Source organism: Plasmodium sp. gorilla clade G2 (assembly GCF_900097015.1).
Source record: "Plasmodium sp. gorilla clade G2 genome assembly, contig: PADLG01_00_5, whole genome shotgun sequence".
Classification (NCBI taxonomy): domain Eukaryota; phylum Apicomplexa; class Aconoidasida; order Haemosporida; family Plasmodiidae; genus Plasmodium; species Plasmodium adleri (nom. inval.).
In genome coordinates, this window is record NW_021628911.1 from 1 (window position 1) to 23332 (window position 23332).

A 23332-nucleotide genomic window follows, 5' to 3' on the forward strand; every position below is an offset into this window, starting at 1 on the left:
TTTAACATCCAAATTAAATACATAATTATATAAAGCAATATTATCTTCATATATATTAAAAAAATGTAATATTATCTAGATGATCTTCTACTTCGTATACATATCCTTTATTTTTTCTTCTTTTTGCTTTAATTTTTTCTTTTTTTTTTTTTTCCTTTTTCTTTGTCTTACTCCAATATTTGAATTATTAAGATCGTCACTTTTTATGTTATAAAAATCTCCATGTTTATTTTTATCATTATTTTCATTTAATAAATCACTTTCTTCTTTCATATATATTTCTTTTAATCTAAAGTAATTATTATTTATAATTTTGTTATATGTATCATCCCTGGAATGACGTTTATTCGAACCTATATCATTATACTGATCATCATCTCGTTGGTCATTTTCTTCGTCTTCCTCCTCTATTTTATGTTTATCTTCTGGTTCTTCACTGTTATTATCTTCATCATACCTTTCTTTATTTTTTTTTTTATATGTATCATTTTCATCATATTCCTGTTGATCCTTTTTTTGCCTTTGAACTTTTTTTTTCCCTCCATCATTTTCATAACTGTTCATAATATCATTTATTGCATTTATTTCAGAATTATAAAACCCCGAATTCTCTTTACTCCTTTTATTATTCATATGATAAAATGATTGTTTATTATTTTTTTCCATGTTTAAGTCGTTGTTATAAATTATATCTCCCCTTAAATACACAGGTGAAATTAAACTTTTGTTTTTACAAAAAAAGGATCGATAGTTAATATTATCATATATACCTTTTAATTCAAGAGTACCCATACATTTGTTTCTTATATAAAAATTATCTTTATAATTAGATTTAATTAAAAATTTATTATCAGAATATATACCATAAGTACACATGCCCGTACCATAGCAATAACCAAATAAATAATTCTGATTAAAACATAACTTTAAATTATAGTCAAAAATACTGTTAAATCCGTTTACTAATAACTTGCAGATTATTTGTTTGTGTAAATTTAATTCAAGAAAGGGTAATATTTCACTTATCTAAAAAGAAAATAAATGTGATAAATAACATGAGTCTTTAAAAAATGAGGGTCGAATAATGAAGCAATGGAAATTAATAAAAAAAAAAAAACATATATATATATATATATTTATTTATTTATTTATTTAATTTTTTTGTTGTTTTTCATTTTTACTTCTGAGGCCAGGTATTCCCCGTAGTGTTTCTTCAAAGGATAAATAACAAAGGCGGATATTAAAAAACCGCTAAAAAAAAAAAAAAATAAATAAATACATACATACATATATATATATGTATATATACACGTTTGTATATTTTACTGTTCATATATTTTTGTATGCTTACTTTCCTATTAAGGCCAAATCTTGCGGTATAACAGCCGAAGATATGTAAATTTTAGGAACAAAAGATTCCTTACACACCCTAAAATGAGAGAAACATAAATAAATAAATAAATAAATAAATATATATATATATATATATATACATATATCTATATATATTTTTTTTTACCTGCATGGAACTTTGTTATTTTCATTTTCATCTGAGGCGGAGTGTAAATAAATACAATTAACATTCTTATGAGAATTAATTGAATTACTTTTAAACATATTTGTTTTAGGTACATCTTTATTTATGAAAGATATAATTTTTTCATCGTAAAAAAAGGAGGGTAATATATTTATTGCTGTTCCATAACAAAATAAGACTATTACATCGCTGAATATGTATGTGTCTTCTTTGTAACCTTTAACAAAACGATAAATTATATATGGCATGTTATAAATATATATATTTATTATATATAAATACATACATATATACATATATATATATTTTCTTACCTAGAACAACGTTACAGGACAAAAATTTAGCATTCGACTTGAGCTAAAAAATAAAATGAGTATATAAATATAAATATATAAATATATATATATATATATATATATATATACATATATATATATTTATTTTGTGTTCATTTATTTTTCCTTTATTACCTCGTCCCTTATTTCTAATAACCACTCATCTCTTTGTTCTTCTGTGAGCCTTGGATGTAAAATTTTAACAGCCTTTGATGCAACCAGTCCACCTTACAAATCATAATAAGAATACAAAATATTATAAAGTGGGGAAAAAAAAATAAATTAAAAATTAAAAAGATTCAAATGGTAATAGTTATATATAAATATATATATAATTCTTACCATAAGTATATTTTATGTTATCTGGTAAGGAATCCAATGTGAGTAACATTACATCAACGAAATTATATGATGCATTCGGTTGTAAACTTTCCCTTTTATTATATTTCATATCTTTATTTCTCTCCATACTATTTTCGAAAAAAAATTCATTATTTCTTAAAATATTTTTTATCGTACTATTCTGATTAATATTAATATTATTTATTTCATTCAAATTCTTTATTCCTAATTTGACAACAGTTCCTGTGATACGAATACATATTCTACGTGAAAAAAAAAAAAAATATATATATATATATATCAAATAATTATAAATGACACATATAACATATTATAAACAAGTGTGAGAAAAAAAAAAAAATCGTACTTATTTGTTGTGCTCCCTTCTAAATTTAGGTGTTCTTGATAACCTAATATTGCATTTCCCCCAAGAAGTTTAGCCTATACAAATATATAAGAATATATATATATATATATATATATATATATATTTTTATGTGTTCTGTTTAAAAACTATTTCATATATTATAATATTTTCATTTATTTCTATATACCTTTTTTCCTATGAGCTTTCTAGTTTGCATAAATGAATTTTGTATTACGTCACATCTTGCCTCATTAGAGTTTCTATAATAAGAATAATTATATTAATAATATATGTAACCAATTATCCATGTATATATTTATGTTTATTATATTTTAAATTTTCTTCTTTTTTTAAAAAAAAACCTGTTTGATCGAATTAAGTCCTTCCAATCATATTCGGGGTCGTTTACAATTTTAAGTTCATTCTACAAATATTTCAATGAAAAAAAAATATTGAAGTTATTAATTGTGCATATTAATAGAAATATATTTTCTTATAAATCTATGCATACATATATATATATATATATATTTACAATTTAATTTTCTATATTACTGCAAAGTCTATTATTTGTTCAATGTAATAAGGGGAATTATTTGGGAAGAACGTAGTACCTAGTAATAAAACGTCTAATGAAAAAAAAAAAAAGAAAAAATATATAAATGAATATGTATCATTATATATATATATATATATATTTATTTATTTATATATGTCCTTACCCGAACTGTTCTCATTGTACGGATTTTTTTCCTCGAAGAACTCCCATTTTATTATGCAATACAATTCACCTATAATTTAAAATAAATAAATAAATATATATATATATATATATATATGTACATATTTAATCTATGCAGCTGATAAATATTATGTATAAAAACCTTTAAGTCCAGCTAGCGAATCGTATAATGGAAACCACCCTTCTAGTTTTAAATTATCATGAAAATAAAAAAAACTTAAATCTATTTGTATGTAACCATTATTTATATTTTCTGCATCATCAATCTAAGGAGGCAATTGGTAATTGAAAAAAAAAAAAAAAAAAAATAAATAAATATATATATATATATATAACAAGTTAATACTTATATGTTTTATGCTCATTTTATTCTTTTTCTTTCCACTATGCATACTGTTATTTTAAGTGGATTTGTTTGAAGCTCTGAATCATCGGCAATTTCTAATCGAAAGGACAAATTTAAATCATTCGTACTTCTATTGATATCTATTTATACATATAACATAACAAAAAAATATATATATATTAAATGGTAATAAAAAAAAAGTGTACATATACATGTAACGTAAGAAAACATATGGACACACAATGTGGACCACATATACATATATATAAATTTATTATTATCTGTGTACTAACTAAATTTTGTTCTTTGCTTTGTTTCTCCTAAGGTAACCTATAAATTAAAAAATTTTTAGATTTAAATATTGTTAACTTGATATATATATATATATATATATATATATATATATATATTTTTATATACATAACAATTTTCATGTATTTATTACTTCAATATATTTAAAAGAATCTAATTCTGATTTTTCGAAGGTATTAAAGTCTCTTATACCAGATATTCTCACTTTAAGAATGCAAGGCATTTTTTTTTTTTTTTTTTTTTTTTTTTTTTATTTAATCATCATATTCTGTTCAAAATGAAACAAAAAAAAAAAAAAAATTAAAATTGACAAACAAAAAGAACAATAAAAAAAAAAAAAATAAAATAAATGAATGAAACAAAAAGAACTAAATAAAATAAACAAATAAAATATACAATCGAATAAAAAAATATATATATATATATAATATAGTACATATATTTGATTGAATTTATTTTTTTATATATGTTAATGCCAGTTTACAATCATATTTTTGAATAACCACTATATTGTGGTATTATAAAAAAAAATATATATATATGTGTATATAATTTATGTATATACATGGTCCTTCATAAAAGCGTTATCTCATGACTATTCATATAAAGCAAAATAAACGAGAAAAAGAATATATAATTAGTTCTGAATTGTTAATAATTTATTTGAACTAGTTTACCAAATTGTAATATATATATATATATATATATTTATAACAAAAAAAAGAAAAGTATAAAAGATAATAAAAATATTAATATATATATATATATATATATATATATATATAATAATAATAATATCCATATAAATATACACCAAGGTTATTGACAAGGTTGTATATAAATATATTAAAACAAAACAAAAAAAGAATATATGTTTATAATATTTTCTTCCTTTAGTATAATAAAAAATATTGTTTTTTCAAAGAGAGGATATATTATTTTTTATATCTTTCTAAATATGAGAGAACAACAATAATTAAAGGACAATTTTAAATTCGAAATAATACATATATAAATATATATATATATATATATATATATATATATATTATTATATATTTATAAAACCGTTGGGTTTTAATAAATACATATGTTTTATTTGCATAATTTCAGACCTATTATACATATATATATATATATATATATATATATATCAAAAAAAAAAAAAAAAAAACGGAAATATATGGATGAGGGAAATTTATTCATATATTATTGTCAATCTTTTTATATTTGTATATATAAACAAAAGAATTGTTCAAAATTAAAACTAATTTATTATTTCATAGTAATCCTTTTTTTTTTTTTTTTTTTTTTTCTTTAAATGATTAAGTAAAACATTTAAACCTTTGATAAGATTTTTTGGTGTATTCCTAAATCTCATATTATATATATAATAGACAGTTATAGAAATTAAACAAAAATATATATATATATATATATATATATACATGTAATAGCCACATAAATAATGGACATACTAATATGAATAATATATTTCGAATTAAGAAGTATTCAACATATAATGTAATAATAATTAAATGTCATATATAATTATATATATAAATATAAATTAAATATGTAAATATAATTCATTAAAAAATTATAAATTCACAATTATATATATTAAATTTTTATGTATCATCATTTAAAAATATATATATTATATATATATATAATAAAATTACTGTGAAATGTTATAATATTTAAAAAAAAAAAAAAAAAAAAAAAAAAATTATTTTAAAAAACTCGGAACTTCAAAATTTTATAAAATAAAAAAAAAATATACATATATATATATATATATATATAAAGATAATAATAATAAATGGAAAAAAAAAAAAAAACATATATATTTTTAAAAAGTACAAAAAAAAAAAAATGAATATAGTCCTATATTTTTGAAAAAGACAAAAGGTGTACAATATGAAATATATATAATATTATATAAATATTTATATAATATTTATATTTTAACTTAATATAAAAAATTTTAATTTTAAAAAATGAAATTATTATTTTTTTATATCACATTTAAAATAATTTCCGTTACAAAATGGTAATGCACTTTTAAATATTTTAAATTAATAATATAATTTTCGCTAAGTATTTATAGTTCTTAAAAAAAAAAAAAAAAAAAAAAAAACGATATCTTTTTTCTTCTTAAATATTTCATTTTACTTCATATATTTATATTGTTATACAAATGAGAATAGAAAATTATGAAGAAATTAAATAGAAAAGTGTTGTTTAAAAAAGGGGAAAAAATTGCATATAGTGTAAAAAGTATAGTATACAAAAAAAAAAAAAAAAAAAATAGTTGAATAAAAGGATCAGAACAAATATTAATTTGATAAGGCAAATGGAGTTTTTTATACCTTATTTGTATATAATATGTAAAGATAATAATAAAATACATAAAATAACAACATGCAAATGAAAAAAAATATGTATATCATTTTATGGAAATAAAAAATATAAATATATATATATATATATATATATATATATCTTAATTTTGTAGGTGTTATATTTATCATAAATGTTACTAGTACAGGTGGGTGGACAGATGATGATATTAATAATATTGAAGATAAATCAATTTTAGGTACTAGCCATAATAATATATCAAATATAAATTTATCTGCTATCCCTAATTTGGATAGTAGCATACCTGTTAGTCTTTCAAGTGATACCAAAAAATGGTCATCTAATAATCGTACATCTAGAAAAGATAAGAAAAAAAAAGAAATAAAACCTAAAGATATTATGAATAATAATGATACATCTAATTCTTCTTCAAGAAATAAAGAAAATAATAATCCAATAAAATCTGCATTATTAAAAGGAAATAAAGGAATAAAAATTACTGGACCATGTAATGCAAATTTGTCAATATTTCTTGTTCCACATATATATATTGATGTTGAAACAAAATATAATAATATTCAATTAAGATATAAGTTGGATGAATGTAGTGAATCAATAAAATTCAAAGATACAACTACAGAATTAAGTACGTCTGATGATACGTCGTTGAATGTTAATTTTAAGGAAGGTGTATCAAGAGATACTTTAGATAAGGACAGATTATATAATATATGTGAAGATAATAAAACATTTAAATTTGTAGTATATATTATAGATAATATTTTGACACTTAAATGGAAAGTATACCAAACAGGAGTTACAAGTATGCACATAAAAAAAAAAAAATATATATATATATATATATATATAAATATATTTTTTTTTTATGTTTTGCATTTTATGTTGTCCATGTTTCATATTTTATATTATTTTTATTTATTATGTTTTTCTTTTTCTAGATAACAAAGTAGATATCAGACAATATAAAATCAAAGAACTAAGTAGTCCTATCACAACATTTCAAATTCATAGCGTGTCAGAAAATAAAGACTTCCATGTATTGGAAACTAAAAATTATGCTATAAAAACAGACATACCAGGTAAACACAAATATACATAAAAAGGAATAAATAAATATATACATATATATATATATATATATATATATATATACATACATTTATATACATTTTTATCCTTTTCTATTTTAGAAAAATGTGATATTATGGCAACAAAGTGCTTTTTGAGTGGAAATATAAATATCGAAAAATGTCTAGAATGTACCTTACTTGTTCAGAATAATGATACATCAAGCGAATGCTTTACATATGTTTCAAAGGATGTTCGACAAAATTTCAATCAAATTAAAGCAGAAGCAGAAGATGATGAAAATTTTCGTGATTACCATCTTACAGATATTATAAATAATATATTGACAAAAATATACAAAATATATAAAATAAATAAAATAAATAAAAATGAAGAAAAGAAAGAATTAATATCACTAGAAGAATTAGATGATTTTTTAAAAGAAAAAATAACAGATTATTGTACAATATTAAAAGAACTCGATATGAATGGAACATTAGTAAATCATGAATTAGGAAATAATGTAGATGTATTTAATAATTTAATAAGATTATTAAAATTACATGAAAATGAAAGTATAAGTACCTTACATCATAAATTAAGAAATTCAGCAATTTGTATGAAATATCCTGATAAATGGATAGAAAAAAAAAGAGGTCTAATATTACCAAATGTAGAAAATAATAATATAATATATAATATTAAATATGAAAAATTGAATGAAGAAAAAAAAAGAAAAATAGATAATAATATGTTAGATGAGGATGATATTAAAATTAGTGATATTAAAAATATTAAAAAAAAAAATATATATTTTTTTTCTAATAATACATCAGAACATTTTAATAATGAGAAACAATTTTGTAATAGCTCCTATTGTAATAGATTAAAAGATGAAAATAATTGTATATCAAAAATTCAAATTGAAGATCAAGGAAATTGTTCAATTTCTTGGATTTTTGCATCTAAATATCATTTCGAAACTTTAAAATGTATGAGAGGTTATAAACCACATGCAATTTCTGCATTATATATAGCTAACTGTAGTAAAAGAAAACATAAAGATAGATGTAATGTGGGATCTAATCCATTAGAATTTTTACAAATAATACAAGAAAATAAATTTTTACCTATGGAAACAAACTATTTATATACTTATACAAAAGTAGGCAATCATTGTCCAGATGAAGAAAAGAAATGGGCAAATTTGTTGGAACATACAAGAATGATAAATTATAATAATAAAGATTTTACTACATTATCTACTAAAGCTTATATAGCATATGAAAGGGAAACATTTAAGAAAGACATGCATTCATTTGTTAAGTTAATAAAAGATGAAATAATGAATAAAGGTTCAGTTATTGCTTATGTAAAAGCAGAAAATGTCTTAGGATATGAATTAAACGGAAAGAAAGTTCAAAACTTATGTGGTGATAAAACACCTGATCATGCAGTTAATATTGTTGGTTATGGTAATTATATAAATGATGAAGGTGAGAAAAAATCCTATTGGCTTGTAAGAAATAGTTGGGGTAAATATTGGGGAGATGAAGGTTACTTTAAAGTTGATATGTATGGACCATCAAATTGTGAAAATAATTTCATCCACAGTGTAGTAGTATTTAATATTAATATGCCTAAGAATAAGAAATGTGCTGTAAAGAGATCACTTCCATTATATAACTATTACTTGAAAAACTCTCCTGATTTTTATCATAACCTTTATTATAAAAATTTTAATTCTAAGAAAAGTATGAATTTGGTTAATGCGTCTGATGAACGTAAAAATATTTATGACCAAGAAGATAAGGTAAACAATGAAAAAAGAAGTAAGGTTTTAAATTCGGAAGTAACTACTTCATTATCATCACAAAGACATGATAAAGATGACAATACAGAAACAATAATAGGAAATAGGCAAGATATAAACAGACAAGAAAAAAATATCAAGGATGAATTTAATAAATCCTCTATAACAAATAATAATGTATCATCATCTAATATGACCATAAGTAATAAGAATACAAATAAGGTTAAAATATATCACATTATCAAACATGTAAAGAATACAAAAATAAAAATAGGTTTTGTTAAATACGATAATTATAATATCATAGGAATGAATCATACATGTTCAAGATCTTATTCAACAGATCAAGACAAACATGAAGAATGTATTAAATTTTGTGAACTTCATTGGAATAAATGTAAAGATAAAACATCCCCTGGATATTGTTTAACAAAACTGAAGGGATCAGATGAATGTTTTTTCTGTTATGTGTAAGAAATTACACAATAAGTTAAATCACATATCATATTTTACACATATATATATATATATATATTATATATATATATATTTTGTTTTTTTAATTGTGTAATTTTTTAATTAAATTTCAATTGTTTTTAAATGCATTTATATTATATTATTTTTTTTTTTTAATATTTAAAAAACTATTTTTAATTTACTATTTTGTATTATTTTTATCAATTTAGATGAATTCTAAAATATATTTGAATTTAAATGTTTATTTAATTTTTTTTTTTTTTTTTTTTAACTTTATTATAATTAAGAACATAATTTTATATATTTGTTACAAATTGAAATATACCCAAATGCATGCATAAAATGAATATATATAAAAAAAAAGATATATATATATACATATGTATATATTTTGATTTTTATCGATCTAGTGTATTATCTTTAAAAAATAAATAAATATATATATATATATAATTTTTTGATTGCAAAATAATAAATAATATATTTTATAAATTAATCGAAGAGACATATAAATATATTTAATTATCAGTATGTTACACATTGTAACCATTCTTTGAGTACACAATTAGATATTTCTATAAATAGGTGTACAAAGTTATTGCACTGGTCAAATTTTTTTTATTTTATTTTATTTTTTTTAATTTATTATTTATTTATTTATTTTTTTTTTTGAGTACTTGAGCAAAAATACATATGTGTATATAATATTCACCCATTTTTAATAAATAAATTAAATATTAAAAAAAAAAAAAAAAAAATATATATATATATATATATATATAAAAGAATATAAAATAAAATATACCAAATGGTACCATTTAAATTTTATTAATTTTTTTAAAATATAAATAATTTGTAATACTTCTAAAATGCCTAAAGTTTTTTATTAAAAGGAACACAACAAAAGAAAACAAAAAAAAAAAATAATAATAATAATATAATAATATATATATATATATAACAAAACAATTAAATATATATAAACACATATTACTATTTTTAAAGAAAGAATAAATCTAGAGATATTTTATAATTTTATACAATACAATGAAGTTTCATATTTCATTCTTTCTTATATTATGTAAGACAAAATAATTAAACATATATATATATATATATATATATATATATATATATGTATAATAATTATGAAAATAAAATTAAAAAAGATATAAATTGAAATAAAACAATAAGAACACATATATTGTATGTATTGTATTAAAATTTTCTTTTTTAAATAAAAATATATGATTAAATTATTTTATTTGTCATAAATTTTTTTGCAGATATTGTATTTTTTAAAAATACAATAAAATGTGAAGGCACTGGAGATGTAAATGAAGAATCGTTAAGTGCTCAGAGTCCAGATGCAAAATTACGAGGTCAAAATGAACACCAAGAACAATCACAACAATCTTCAGGACCATCTTTAGAACAACCCAGTCAACAAGTTCAACCACAAGAATCACAACTAGAAGTTGGAACAGGAAGAGTAGCAACATCAGAAGAAAAAGGACCAGGGGCAACAGAACCATCACCAGGTGAAGAATTAGCAACGGGTAGAACACCATCAGTGGGTGGAGAATCAGCAGAGCGTGGAGTATCAACACAGGGTGCAACATCAGAAGCGGGTGGAGCATCTCCAACAGGTGAAGTATTAACACAAACAAACTTATCAACATCCGAAGGATCATCATCTCCATCAAGCACAAGTGGAGCCACAGCACAAGTTCCTTCTGGTCAAGATGCAATTTCAAATCCCTCTCCTCAACAAAAGGCAGACACTGCGGAAAAATTAGCTACCCAGAAAGATTCCCCTAAGCCTGTTCTTCCCCCAGCCCATTCATTCAAAAACTTGAACCAATCCAATATCTCTCAAACTATTCCTGTAAAATCTTATTTTTTAAAACATTATAAGGGTGTAAAAGTTACTGGTTCATGTGGTGTACAGTTTCAATTAGTTATTGTACCCCACTTGTTTATCAATGTTGAAACAAAAACAAATAATATTCAATTGGAACCTCAATTTATGAAATTAAGTGAAAGAATAGATTTCGAAAAGGATAAAGCCAATTTAAAGAATAAGTGTGAAGATAATAAAAATAAGTCATTCAAATTTATATTGTATCTTCAAGATGATATGATAACTATTAAATGGAAGGTAGATGAAGAAAAAACTGCCACCACTACTACTACACGTAAATAAAAAAAAAGAAAATACACATATTTATATATTTTTATGTATATGTTTACATGTTTTTATAAATATATAAATACAATGAAAAAGTTAAAATGTTTCTTTCCCTTTTATCCTTTTTAATTAACTCACATATAATATGTATTTATATATTTTATATTCTTTTAGCTCCAGGTAAAGTAGATTTAAACGTTGATGTCAAAAGATACAAACTACCAAAATTAGATCAACCAGTTACATCTATTCAAATACATTCTCTTGCAAAGGATGGAGAAAAATATTTAATGGAAAGTAAAGATTACGACTTAGGAGATAAAATACCAGGTGAGAAAATTAAATAATACATAAATATATATATATATATATATATATATATATGTACATATATATTGATGAAAAAAAATATTTTTCTCTTATTCATTCTTTACAGAAAAATGTGAGGCTATCGCTAATGATTGTTTCTTAAGCGGAAATGTTGATATTGAAAAATGTTTCCAATGTACATTATTAGTTAACAAGGCTGATAAAAATGATGAATGTCTTAAATACGTATCTAAAAATATAAAAGACAGATTCGAAGAGATTGCAACAAAGGGAGAGGACGATGAAGATTCTGATGAATATGAATTTATAGCATCTGCAAATTATATATTAAAAAATATGTACAAAAAAAATGATACAAATGAAAAAAAAGAATTATTAGATTTCAAAGAAGTAGATAATGATTTGAAGGTAGAATTATTAAATTACTGTAATTTATTAAAGGATAATGATGTAAATGGTATATTGACAAATGAAGAATTGGGAAATGAACAAGATATATTTAATAACTTATCAAAATTATTAGAGGAACATAAAGAAGAAAATGATAATGTACTTTATCATAAAATGAAGAATGAAGCATTGTGTTTAAAAAATGTAAATGATTGGATGAAAAATAAAACTGGATTAGTATTACCACAATTAAAATATTCTTTAAATAATGTTAATGAGAATAACGAAAATTATATTAAGGAAAATGTTTTTGAAGAAGATGAAAACGGAATTGTTGATTTAACAAAATTTACAGTAGATACAAATTATTCATCATATAATCATGCAGATAGTTTATATTGCAATCAAGATTATTGCAATAGATTAAAAGATCATAATAATTGTGTATCCAAAATAAATGTAGAAGATCAAAAGAATTGTGCCTTATCATGGGCTTTTGCATCTAAATATCATTTAGAAACTATTAAATGTATGAAAGGATACGAACCTGTAAACACATCTGCTTTATATGTTGCAAACTGTGGTAAAAATGAAAATAAAAATGTATGCACTGAAGGATCGAATCCATTAGTATTCTTACAAACTGTTGAAGAAAAGGGATTCTTACCAACCGAATCGAATTATCCATATGATGAATCTAAAGTTGGAGATGCTTGTCCAGAAGTACAAAATGAATGGGATAATGCATTTGAAAATACTAAAGTATTAGATTATAATAATGAACCATTTTCTTTAGGCACCAAAGGATATACTGCATATGAAAGTGAACATTTTAAAGATAATATGGATACATTTGTTAAGTTAATAAAAGACGAAATAAAGAATAAAGGTTCAGTTATTGCTTATGTAAAAGCTGAAAATGTCTTAGGATATGAATTAAACGGAAAGAAAGTTCAAAACTTATGTGGTGATAAAACACCTGATCATGCAGTTAATATTGTTGGTTATGGTAATTATATAAATGATGAAGATGAGAAAAAATCTTATTGGATTGTAAGAAATAGTTGGGGTAAATATTGGGGAGATGATGGTTACTTTAAAGTTGATATGTATGGACCATCAAATTGTGAAAATAATTTCATCCACAGTGTAGTAGTATTTAATGTTGATGTACCTGTAAATGAATATTTCGATAAAAAAGAAAACGATAAATTTAAGTATTATTTGAAGAACTCTCCAGATTTTTACCACAACATTTATTATAAAAATTATAATTTAGAAAAACATGTATCACCAATGAATACATGGGGTAAGGGATTACATAATAAATTAAATAATCATAATTTGGTTTTTGGACAAGAAAGCGCAGTTACTGTTGAAGAAGGACAATTAGGTACAGATTCAGCAAGAAGTCTACGTGGGGAAGCAAGTGAAAGTTTAGAGACAGCTAAAGGTCAGGGTTCCAGTACAAGTGGAGCTGGAGGTTCAAGTGAAAGTTCACATGTAGATACAGTTGTGAATTCAGTTGTAAGTACAGATGGAAGTTTAAGTAGAAGTACAGGTGAAGACCAAAATGGAAATGCAGATGGAAGACTAAATGGAAGTGAAGGTGGAAGACCAAATGAAAGTGCAGGTGAAAATTCAAGTGGACAATCTGTAACACAAGAAAAATCTCAAGTCGGGGATGTATCATTACCAGCATCATCTCAAGAAGGAATAAACACATCACCTTCTCCGAATGTAGATAAAAATACTCCAGGAAGTTTACCAAATCCAACAGCTGCACATTCACAACCTCCCGTAGAACAAAATGATAACGAAAGAGGTACAAATGCTCCAGGAAGTACACAAACTACACCAGTTGTACCCACTCAGACTGCAGACAATAGTAAAAAAGCTCAAATATTCCATGTTTTAAAACATATTAAAGATAGCAAAATAAAGATGGGCTTAGTTAAATATGAGAATTCTGACAATATTGGTGCTGATCACGTATGTTCTAGAACTACTGCTGTAAATCCAGAAAAACAAGAAGAATGTGTGAAATTTTGTGATGATAATTGGGACAACTGTAAAAATAAGCCTTCCCCAGGATATTGTTTAACTCAATTAAAAAAAACAAATGAATGTTTCTTCTGCTATGTATAAAAAATATATATATATATATATATTAAATAATGTAAAATATAATATTATCATTTTCTGGGAAAAATACAAAAGATACATAAATATTTTTAATAAGTCATAATATTAAAATTTAGTAAATTTATAAATATTGTAATAATTATAAAAAAAAAAAAAAAAAAATATATTATTTATTAATATATTGTCTCAAATAAATCAAAATGTATATCGATGTGTTTATATATTTATATGTGAAATGCTTTTTATATTTAATATATATTGTTTTTAGTATTTAATTTTTTGGAAATGAATGATAAATTTTAATAGTTAAAAAATATATATATTTTTTTTTTCTTTTTTATTTTATATATATATTTTTCTCTTTCATTTTTCTAATATATTGAAAATGATAATATATTACATAATTATTATTCAAATACATATGTTATCATATGTTTATTATATATATAAATTTTTATTAAGTATAAATTTGTTCAATATGCATGTACAGATATATTCTAACATAATGCACATGTATATGCACTTTAAAAATAAAAGGAAAATATTTTTTAAAAAATATATGATTTAAAATAAAAAAATAATAATATAATATTAATAATACCAAAAAAAAAAAAAAAAAAAAAAAAAATAAAATAAAATAAAATAAAATAATAATATAATATATATAATACCAATAAATATTAATAAAAATAATTTTATTTTAATAATCTTGATAAAGAACGAAATAATCGTTTGATACAATAATAATAAAATAATAATTATAAAAACAGAAAAATTATAATTATTTTATATTAATAGTATACACCAAAATGAAGTTCTGTATTTCCTTATTTCTAATATTGTGTAATATATATATATAAGAAAAAAAAAAAAAAAAAAATTATATAATTCATAATGTATTATTTATTAATTGTTAAAATAAATGTATATAAATATTGATTTGGAAATATTATAAAAAATATGGATAAATTAAATTATTAAATTAAAATGTTACATATATATGAAAAATATAAATATTATTTATATATATAATTTATTCCATATAGGTGTCTTATTTTGTAAAAATGATATAAAATGTACAACAGTGGTCAAGAGTACCCAGGAAGGTTCTCAAAATCTTCAAAATCCTTCCCCTACTGCACCTGAATCAAGATCTCAAGTGGATAGTTCTTCTTCATCACCAAATTCAAGCATAGAGAAACAACCACAAGAACCAAATAAAGAAAGTACCATTGCTGGTAATGTTGTAAGTCAAGGAACTCCTTCTAATACGTCTAGTCAAACTTCTGATAATCCTTCTGGTCCAACTTCTAAAAATCCTCCTGGTCAAACTTCTAATGATTCTTCTAATTCACCCCAAGCTAGCAGCACTCCTTCAAACCCTCCTAAATCAGTTGATGTAAAATCTGCTTTCTTAAAACACTACAAAGGAGTAAAGGTTACTGGTTCATGTAATGCCAATTTTCAATTATTCCTTGTTCCACATATATTCATAAACGTTGAAACAAAAGAAAATAACATTCAGTTGGATGCAAAATTTATGAAATTAACTGAAAGAATACATTTTGAAAAAGATAAGAGTAAGTTAAAGAATAAGTGTGAACCTGAAAAAAAACAAACATTTAAATTTGTATTATATCTTAAGGAGGATGTACTAACACTTAAATGGAAAGTAGATGAAGAGAAACCTGCTAATCCACGTAATTAATAAAAAATTAAATATTAAGTATATATGTTTATAATATTATATTGGTATATTATAATACATATTAAATTATTATATATATATATATATATATATCTTTTAATTTTTAATTATAGTTAAACCTGAAGAAAATACAGTAGATATAAGATTATACAAGTTACCAAAATTAGATCAACCAATAACCTCAATACAAGTACATACTCTAGCCATAGAAGGAAATTCTTATTTAATGGAAAGTAAAGATTATAGCTTAGGAAATAATATACCTGGTAAGATAAAAATAATGATAAAAATGAAAATTATAGAACGACACATATACTAAATTTATATTAATCTTATTTATTTATTTATTTATTTATTTATTTATTTATTTATTGTGTCATATATTTTATTTTTTTATCTTATAGAAAAATGTGACGCAATAGCTTCAGATTGTTTCTTGAGTGGAAATATTAATATAGAAAAATGTTTAAAATGTACCTTGAAAGTAAAAAAGGCAGAAGCTTCTGATGTATGTTACAAGTATGTCTCAAAAGATGAACCCAAGGAAACAAAACCAGCTAAGCCAGCAAGTGAAGTGAAGGAAGTAGAAGCTGCATCAGAAGATTATTCAGATGATAAAGAATATGAACTTTCTCAATCTATTAACAACATATTAAACAAAATGTACAAAAAACAAAGCAGTGATGAAAAAAATAATAAAAAGGAATTAATTAAATTAGAAGATGCAGATGATAGTTTACAAGAAGAATTAAATAAATATTGTAATTCATTAAAAGAAGTAGATGTTAATGGTGTATTATCAAATAATGAAGTAGGTAATGAAAAAGACGTATTCAATAATTTAACAATATTATTAAAAGAACATATGGAAGAAAATGAACATGATGTTTTTGAAAAACTTAAAAACTCAGCATTATGTTTAAAAATATCGATGACTGGTTAAAAAATAAGACAGGATTAATTGTACCACCAGTAAAAAATAATTTAAAAGATACTAATGAAAAAAAAGAATCAAATAATAATACTGAAGTCAATGAAGATATGTTTAAAGAAAACGAACATGGAATTGTTGATTTAACCAAATTTCCTATAGATACAAATTATTTATCTTATAAACACGTAGACTATTCATACTGTAATAATGATTATTGTAACTGGTCAAAGGATAAAAATAGTTGTATATCACATATAGGTATAGAAGATCAAAAAAATTGTGCTTTATCCTGGGCCTTTGCATCTAAATATCATTTAGAAACTATTAAATGTATGAAAGGATATGAACATACTCCAATTTCTTCATTATATATAGCAAATTGTAGTAAAAATGAAAATGAAGATGTATGTACTGAAGGTTCAAACCCATTAAAAGTTTTACAAATGATTGAAGAAAAAGGATTCTTACCAACAGAAGTAGATTATTCATATGAACAAAGTAAAGTTGGTGAAACATGCCAGAAGTACAAAATGGATGGGTCAATTTATGGGGTAATGCAAAATTATTAGAACAAAATAATGATGAACAAAATTCTTTAAGTACTAAAGGATATACTTCATATGAAAGTGAAACATTTAAGAAAGACATGCATTCATTTGTTAAATTAATAAAAGATGAAATAATGAATAAAGGTTCAGTTATTGCTTATGTAAAAGCTGACAAATTAATGGGATATGGATTTAATGGAAAGAAAGTTCAAAACTTATGTGGTGATAAAACACCTGATCATGCAGTAAATATTATTGGTTATGGTAATTATATAAATGATGAAGGTCACAAAAAATCCTATTGGATTGTAAGAAATAGTTGGGTAAATATTGGGGACACAAAGGTCAATTCAAAGTTGATATGTATGGACCATCAGATTGTGAAGATAATTTCATTCACAGTGTAGTAGTATTTAATGTTGATTTACCTGTAAATGAAGAATCTGTCAAAAAAGAAGCTAAAATATATAACTATTATTTAAAAGCTTCTCCAGATTTTTATCATAACTTATATTTCAAAAATTTCGATTCACAAATAGGTAAAACTGATGAAGCTGAAAATAAGAATTCATATGTATATGGACAAGAAGAAGCAGCGTCAGAACAAGCAACATTATTAACAGGATCAACAACAGCAGCAGGACCAGCAGGACCAGCAGGACCAGTAGGACCAGCAGGACCAGTAGGATCATCAGCAACAGAACAAGAAACACCAAAATCAAGGGCATCACAAGCATCATCAGACGTATCATCCCTAACATCACCAGGACCAGAAGCATCACCAGAAGGACCACAACCACCAACAACAGAATCAACAAGATCAGAATCCCCAGCAGTATCATCAGAACCACCAGTTCCAGAAAAGGCACAAGCATCATCAGCAGCACCAGCATCACAAGATAATACCCAAAGTGATAGATCTAAGGAAAAAGTTGATATATTCCACGTTTTAAAACACATTAAGGATGGTAAAATAAAGATGGGCTTAGTTAAATATGACCATTCTGATGCTCTTGGTGATGATCACGTATGTTCAAGATCCTATTCTTTCGGACCCAGAGAAACAAGAAGGATGTTAAATTTTGTAATGATAACTGGGAAAAATGTAAAGATACACCTTCTCCTGGATTTTGTTTAAGTGAATTAGAAAAAACAGATGATTGCTTTTTCTGTTATATATTTTATTAAGTATAAATTTGTTCAATATGCATGTACAGATATATTCTAACATAATGCACATGTATATGCACTTTAAAAATAAAAGGAAAATATTTTTTAAAAATATATGATTTAAAATAAAAAATAATAATATAATATTAATAATACCAAAAAAAAAAAAAAAAAAAAAAAAAATAAAATAAAATAAAATAATAATATAATATATATAATACCAATAAATATTAATAAAAATAATTTTATTTTAATAATCTTGATAAAGAACGAAATAATCGTTTGATACAATAATAATAAAATAATAATTATAAAAACAGAAAAATTATAATTATTTTATATTAATAGTATACACCAAAATGAAGTTCTGTATTTCCTTATTTCTAATATTGGTAATATATATATATAAGAAAAAAAAAAAAAAAAAAATTATATAATTCATAATGTATTATTTATTAATTGTTAAAATAAATGTATAATAAATATTGATTTGGAAAATATTATAAAAAATATGGATAAATTAAATTATTAAATTAAAATGTTACATATATATGAAAAATATAAATATTATTTTATATATATAATTTATTCCATATAGGTGTCTTTTTTGTAAAAATGATATAAAATGTACAACAGTGGTCAAGAGTACCCAGGAAGGTTCTCAAAATCTTCAAAATCCTTCCCCCTACTGCACCTGAATCAAGATCTCAAGTGGATAGTTTCTCTTCATCACCAAATTCAAGCATAGAGAAACAACCACAAGAACCAAATAAAGAAAGTACCATTGCTGGTAATGTTGTAAGTCAAGGAACTCCTTCTAATACGTCTAGTCAAACTTCCTGATAATCCTTCTGGTCCAACTTCTAAAAATCCTCCTGGTCAAACTTCTAATGATTCTTCTAATTCACCCCAAGCTAGCAGCACTCCTTCAAACCCTCCTAAATCAGTTGATGTAAAATCTGCTTTCTTAAAACACTACAAAGGAGTAAAGGTTACTGGTTCATGTAATGCCAATTTTCAATTATTCCTTGTTCCACATATATTCATAAACGTTGAAACAAAAGAAAATAACATTCAGTTGGATGCAAAATTTATGAAATTAACTGAAAGAATACATTTTGAAAAAGATAAGAGTAAGTTAAAGAATAAGTGTGAACCTGAAAAAAAACAAACATTTAAATTTGTATTATATCTTAAGGAGGATGTACTAACACTTAAATGGAAAGTAGATGAAGAGAAACCTGCCTAATCCACGTAATTAATAAAAAATTAAATATTAAGTATATATGTTTATAATATTATATTGGTATATTATAATACATATTAAATTATTATAATATATATATATATTATATATCTTTTAATTTTTAATTATAGTTAAACCTGAAGAAAATACAGTAGATATAAGATTATACAAGTTACCAAAATTAGATCAACCAATAACCTCAATACAAGTACATACTCTAGCCATAGAGAAGGAAATTCTTATTTAAATGGAAAGTAAAGATTATAGCTTAGGAAATAATATACCTGGTAAGATAAAAATAATGATAAAAATGAAAATTATAGAACGACACATATACTAAATTTATATTAATCTTATTTATTTATTTATTTATTTATTTATTTATTTATTTATTGTGTCATATATTTTATTTTTTTATCTTATAGAAAAATGTGACGCAATAGCTTCAGATTGTTTCTTGAGTGGAAATATTAATATAGAAAAATGTTTAAAATGTACCTTGAAAGTAAAAAAGGCAGAAGCTTCTGATGTATGTTACAAGTATGTCTCAAAAGATGAACCCAAGGAAACAAAACCAGCTAAGCCAGCAAGTGAAGTGAAGGAAGTAGAAGCTGCATCAGAAGATTATTCAGATGATAAAGAATATGAACTTTCTCAATCTATTAACAACATATTAAACAAAATGTACAAAAAACAAAGCAGTGATGAAAAAAATAATAAAAAGGAATTAATTAAATTAGAAGATGCAGATGATAGTTTACAAGAAGAATTAAATAAATATTGTAATTCATTAAAAGAAGTAGATGTTAATGGTGTATTATCAAATAATGAAGTAGGTAATGAAAAAGACGTATTCAATAATTTAACAATATTATTAAAAGAACATATGGAAGAAAATGAACATGATGTTTTTGAAAAACTTAAAAACTCAGCATTATGTTTAAAAAATATCGATGACTGGTTAAAAAATAAGACAGGATTAATTGTACCACCAGTAAAAAATAATTTAAAAGATACTAATGAAAAAAAAGAATCAAATAATAATACTGAAGTCAATGAAGATATGTTTAAAGAAAACGAACATGGAATTGTTGATTTAACCAAATTTCCTATAGATACAAATTATTTATCTTATAAACACGTAGACTATTCATACTGTAATAATGATTATTGTAACTGGTCAAAGGATAAAAATAGTTGTATATCACATATAGGTATAGAAGATCAAAAAAATTGTGCTTTATCCTGGGCCTTTGCATCTAAATATCATTTAGAAACTATTAAATGTATGAAAGGATATGAACATACTCCAATTTCTTCATTATATATAGCAAATTGTAGTAAAAATGAAAATGAAGATGTATGTACTGAAGGTTCAAACCCATTAAAAGTTTTACAAATGATTGAAGAAAAAGGATTCTTACCAACAGAAGTAGATTATTCATATGAACAAAGTAAAGTTGGTGAAACATGCCCAGAAGTACAAAATGGATGGGTCAATTTATGGGGTAATGCAAAATTATTAGAACAAAATAATGATGAACAAAATTCTTTAAGTACTAAAGGATATACTTCATATGAAAGTGAAACATTTAAGAAAGACATGCATTCATTTGTTAAATTAATAAAAGATGAAATAATGAATAAAGGTTCAGTTATTGCTTATGTAAAAGCTGACAAATTAATGGGATATGGATTTAATGGAAAGAAAGTTCAAAACTTATGTGGTGATAAAACACCTGATCATGCAGTAAATATTATTGGTTATGGTAATTATATAAATGATGAAGGTCACAAAAAATCCTATTGGATTGTAAGAAATAGTTGGGGTAAATATTGGGGACACAAAGGTCAATTCAAAGTTGATATGTATGGACCATCAGATTGTGAAGATAATTTCATTCACAGTGTAGTAGTATTTAATGTTGATTTACCTGTAAATGAAGAATCTGTCAAAAAAGAAGCTAAAATATATAACTATTATTTAAAAGCTTCTCCAGATTTTTATCATAACTTATATTTCAAAAATTTCGATTCACAAATAGGTAAAACTGATGAAGCTGAAAATAAGAATTCATATGTATATGGACAAGAAGAAGCAGCGTCAGAACAAGCAACATTATTAACAGGATCAACAACAGCAGCAGGACCAGCAGGACCAGCAGGACCAGTAGGACCAGCAGGACCAGTAGGATCATCAGCAACAGAACAAGAAACACCAAAATCAAGGGCATCACAAGCATCATCAGACGTATCATCCCTAACATCACCAGGACCAGAAGCATCACCAGAAGGACCACAACCACCAACAACAGAATCAACAAGATCAGAATCCCCAGCAGTATCATCAGAACCACCAGTTCCAGAAAAGGCACAAGCATCATCAGCAGCACCAGCATCACAAGATAATACCCAAAGTGATAGATCTAAGGAAAAAGTTGATATATTCCACGTTTTAAAACACATTAAGGATGGTAAAATAAAGATGGGCTTAGTTAAATATGACCATTCTGATGCTCTTGGTGATGATCACGTATGTTCAAGATCCTATTCTTCGGACCCAGAGAAACAAGAAGGATGTGTTAAATTTTGTAATGATAACTGGGAAAAATGTAAAGATACACCTTCTCCTGGATTTTGTTTAAGTGAATTAGAAAAAACAGATGATTGCTTTTTCTGTTATATATTTTTATTAAGTATAAATTTGTTCAATATGCATGTACAGATATATTCTAACATAATGCACATGTATATGCACTTTAAAAATAAAAGGAAAATATTTTTTAAAAAATATATGATTTAAAATAAAAAAATAATAATATAATATTAATAATACCAAAAAAAAAAAAAAAAAAAAAAAAAAATAAAATAAAATAAAATAAAATAATAATATAATATATATAATACCAATAAATATTAATAAAAATAATTTTATTTTAATAA

General features: G+C 23.1%; 4 protein-coding genes and 1 pseudogene across 5 annotated transcripts; 4 read left to right on the plus strand and 1 right to left on the minus strand.

Moving 5' to 3' along the window:
* Positions 1-87: 87 nt before the first annotated feature.
* On the minus strand, positions 88-4204 carry PADL01_0003900 (conserved Plasmodium protein, unknown function; the record flags this gene model as incomplete). The annotated part of the gene is made up of 16 exons (XM_028680588.1): positions 88-1026; positions 1182-1251; positions 1352-1429; positions 1520-1754; positions 1852-1894; positions 2008-2099; positions 2215-2477; positions 2582-2655; positions 2769-2841; positions 2944-3005; positions 3137-3195; positions 3304-3372; positions 3466-3589; positions 3718-3809; positions 3911-3989; positions 4115-4204. The coding sequence occupies 16 exons, from the start codon at positions 4202-4204 to the stop codon at positions 88-90; spliced, it is 2442 nt and encodes an 813-aa protein (XP_028541366.1).
* Positions 4205-6340: 2136 nt separating this feature from the next.
* Positions 6341-9724, plus strand: PADL01_0004000 (serine repeat antigen 1; the record flags this gene model as incomplete). The annotated part of the gene is made up of 4 exons (XM_028680589.1): positions 6341-6374; positions 6503-7171; positions 7308-7448; positions 7560-9724. 4 exons carry the CDS (start codon positions 6341-6343, stop codon positions 9722-9724), a joined length of 3009 nt encoding a protein of 1002 aa, XP_028541367.1.
* A 1050-nt stretch (positions 9725-10774) lies between these two features.
* Positions 10775-14786, plus strand: PADL01_0004100 (serine repeat antigen 2; the record flags this gene model as incomplete). The annotated part of the gene is made up of 4 exons (XM_028680590.1): positions 10775-10808; positions 11014-11925; positions 12093-12248; positions 12355-14786. The coding sequence occupies 4 exons, from the start codon at positions 10775-10777 to the stop codon at positions 14784-14786; spliced, it is 3534 nt and encodes a 1177-aa protein (XP_028541368.1).
* A 997-nt stretch (positions 14787-15783) lies between these two features.
* On the plus strand, positions 15784-19111 carry PADL01_0004200 (serine repeat antigen 3, putative; the record flags this gene model as incomplete). The annotated part of the gene is made up of 6 exons (XM_028680591.1): positions 15784-16483; positions 16605-16757; positions 16896-17429; positions 17483-17923; positions 17995-18237; positions 18330-19111. 6 exons carry the CDS (start codon positions 15784-15786, stop codon positions 19109-19111), a joined length of 2853 nt encoding a protein of 950 aa, XP_028541369.1.
* Positions 19112-19768: 657 nt separating this feature from the next.
* On the plus strand, positions 19769-23192 carry PADL01_0004300 (annotated as a pseudogene). The gene is given in 6 exon segments: positions 19769-19800; positions 19848-19921; positions 19974-20365; positions 20379-20397; positions 20521-20676; positions 20815-23192. Coding segments are annotated over 6 exon segments (3051 nt in total).
* The last annotated feature ends 140 nt before the right edge of the window (positions 23193-23332 follow it).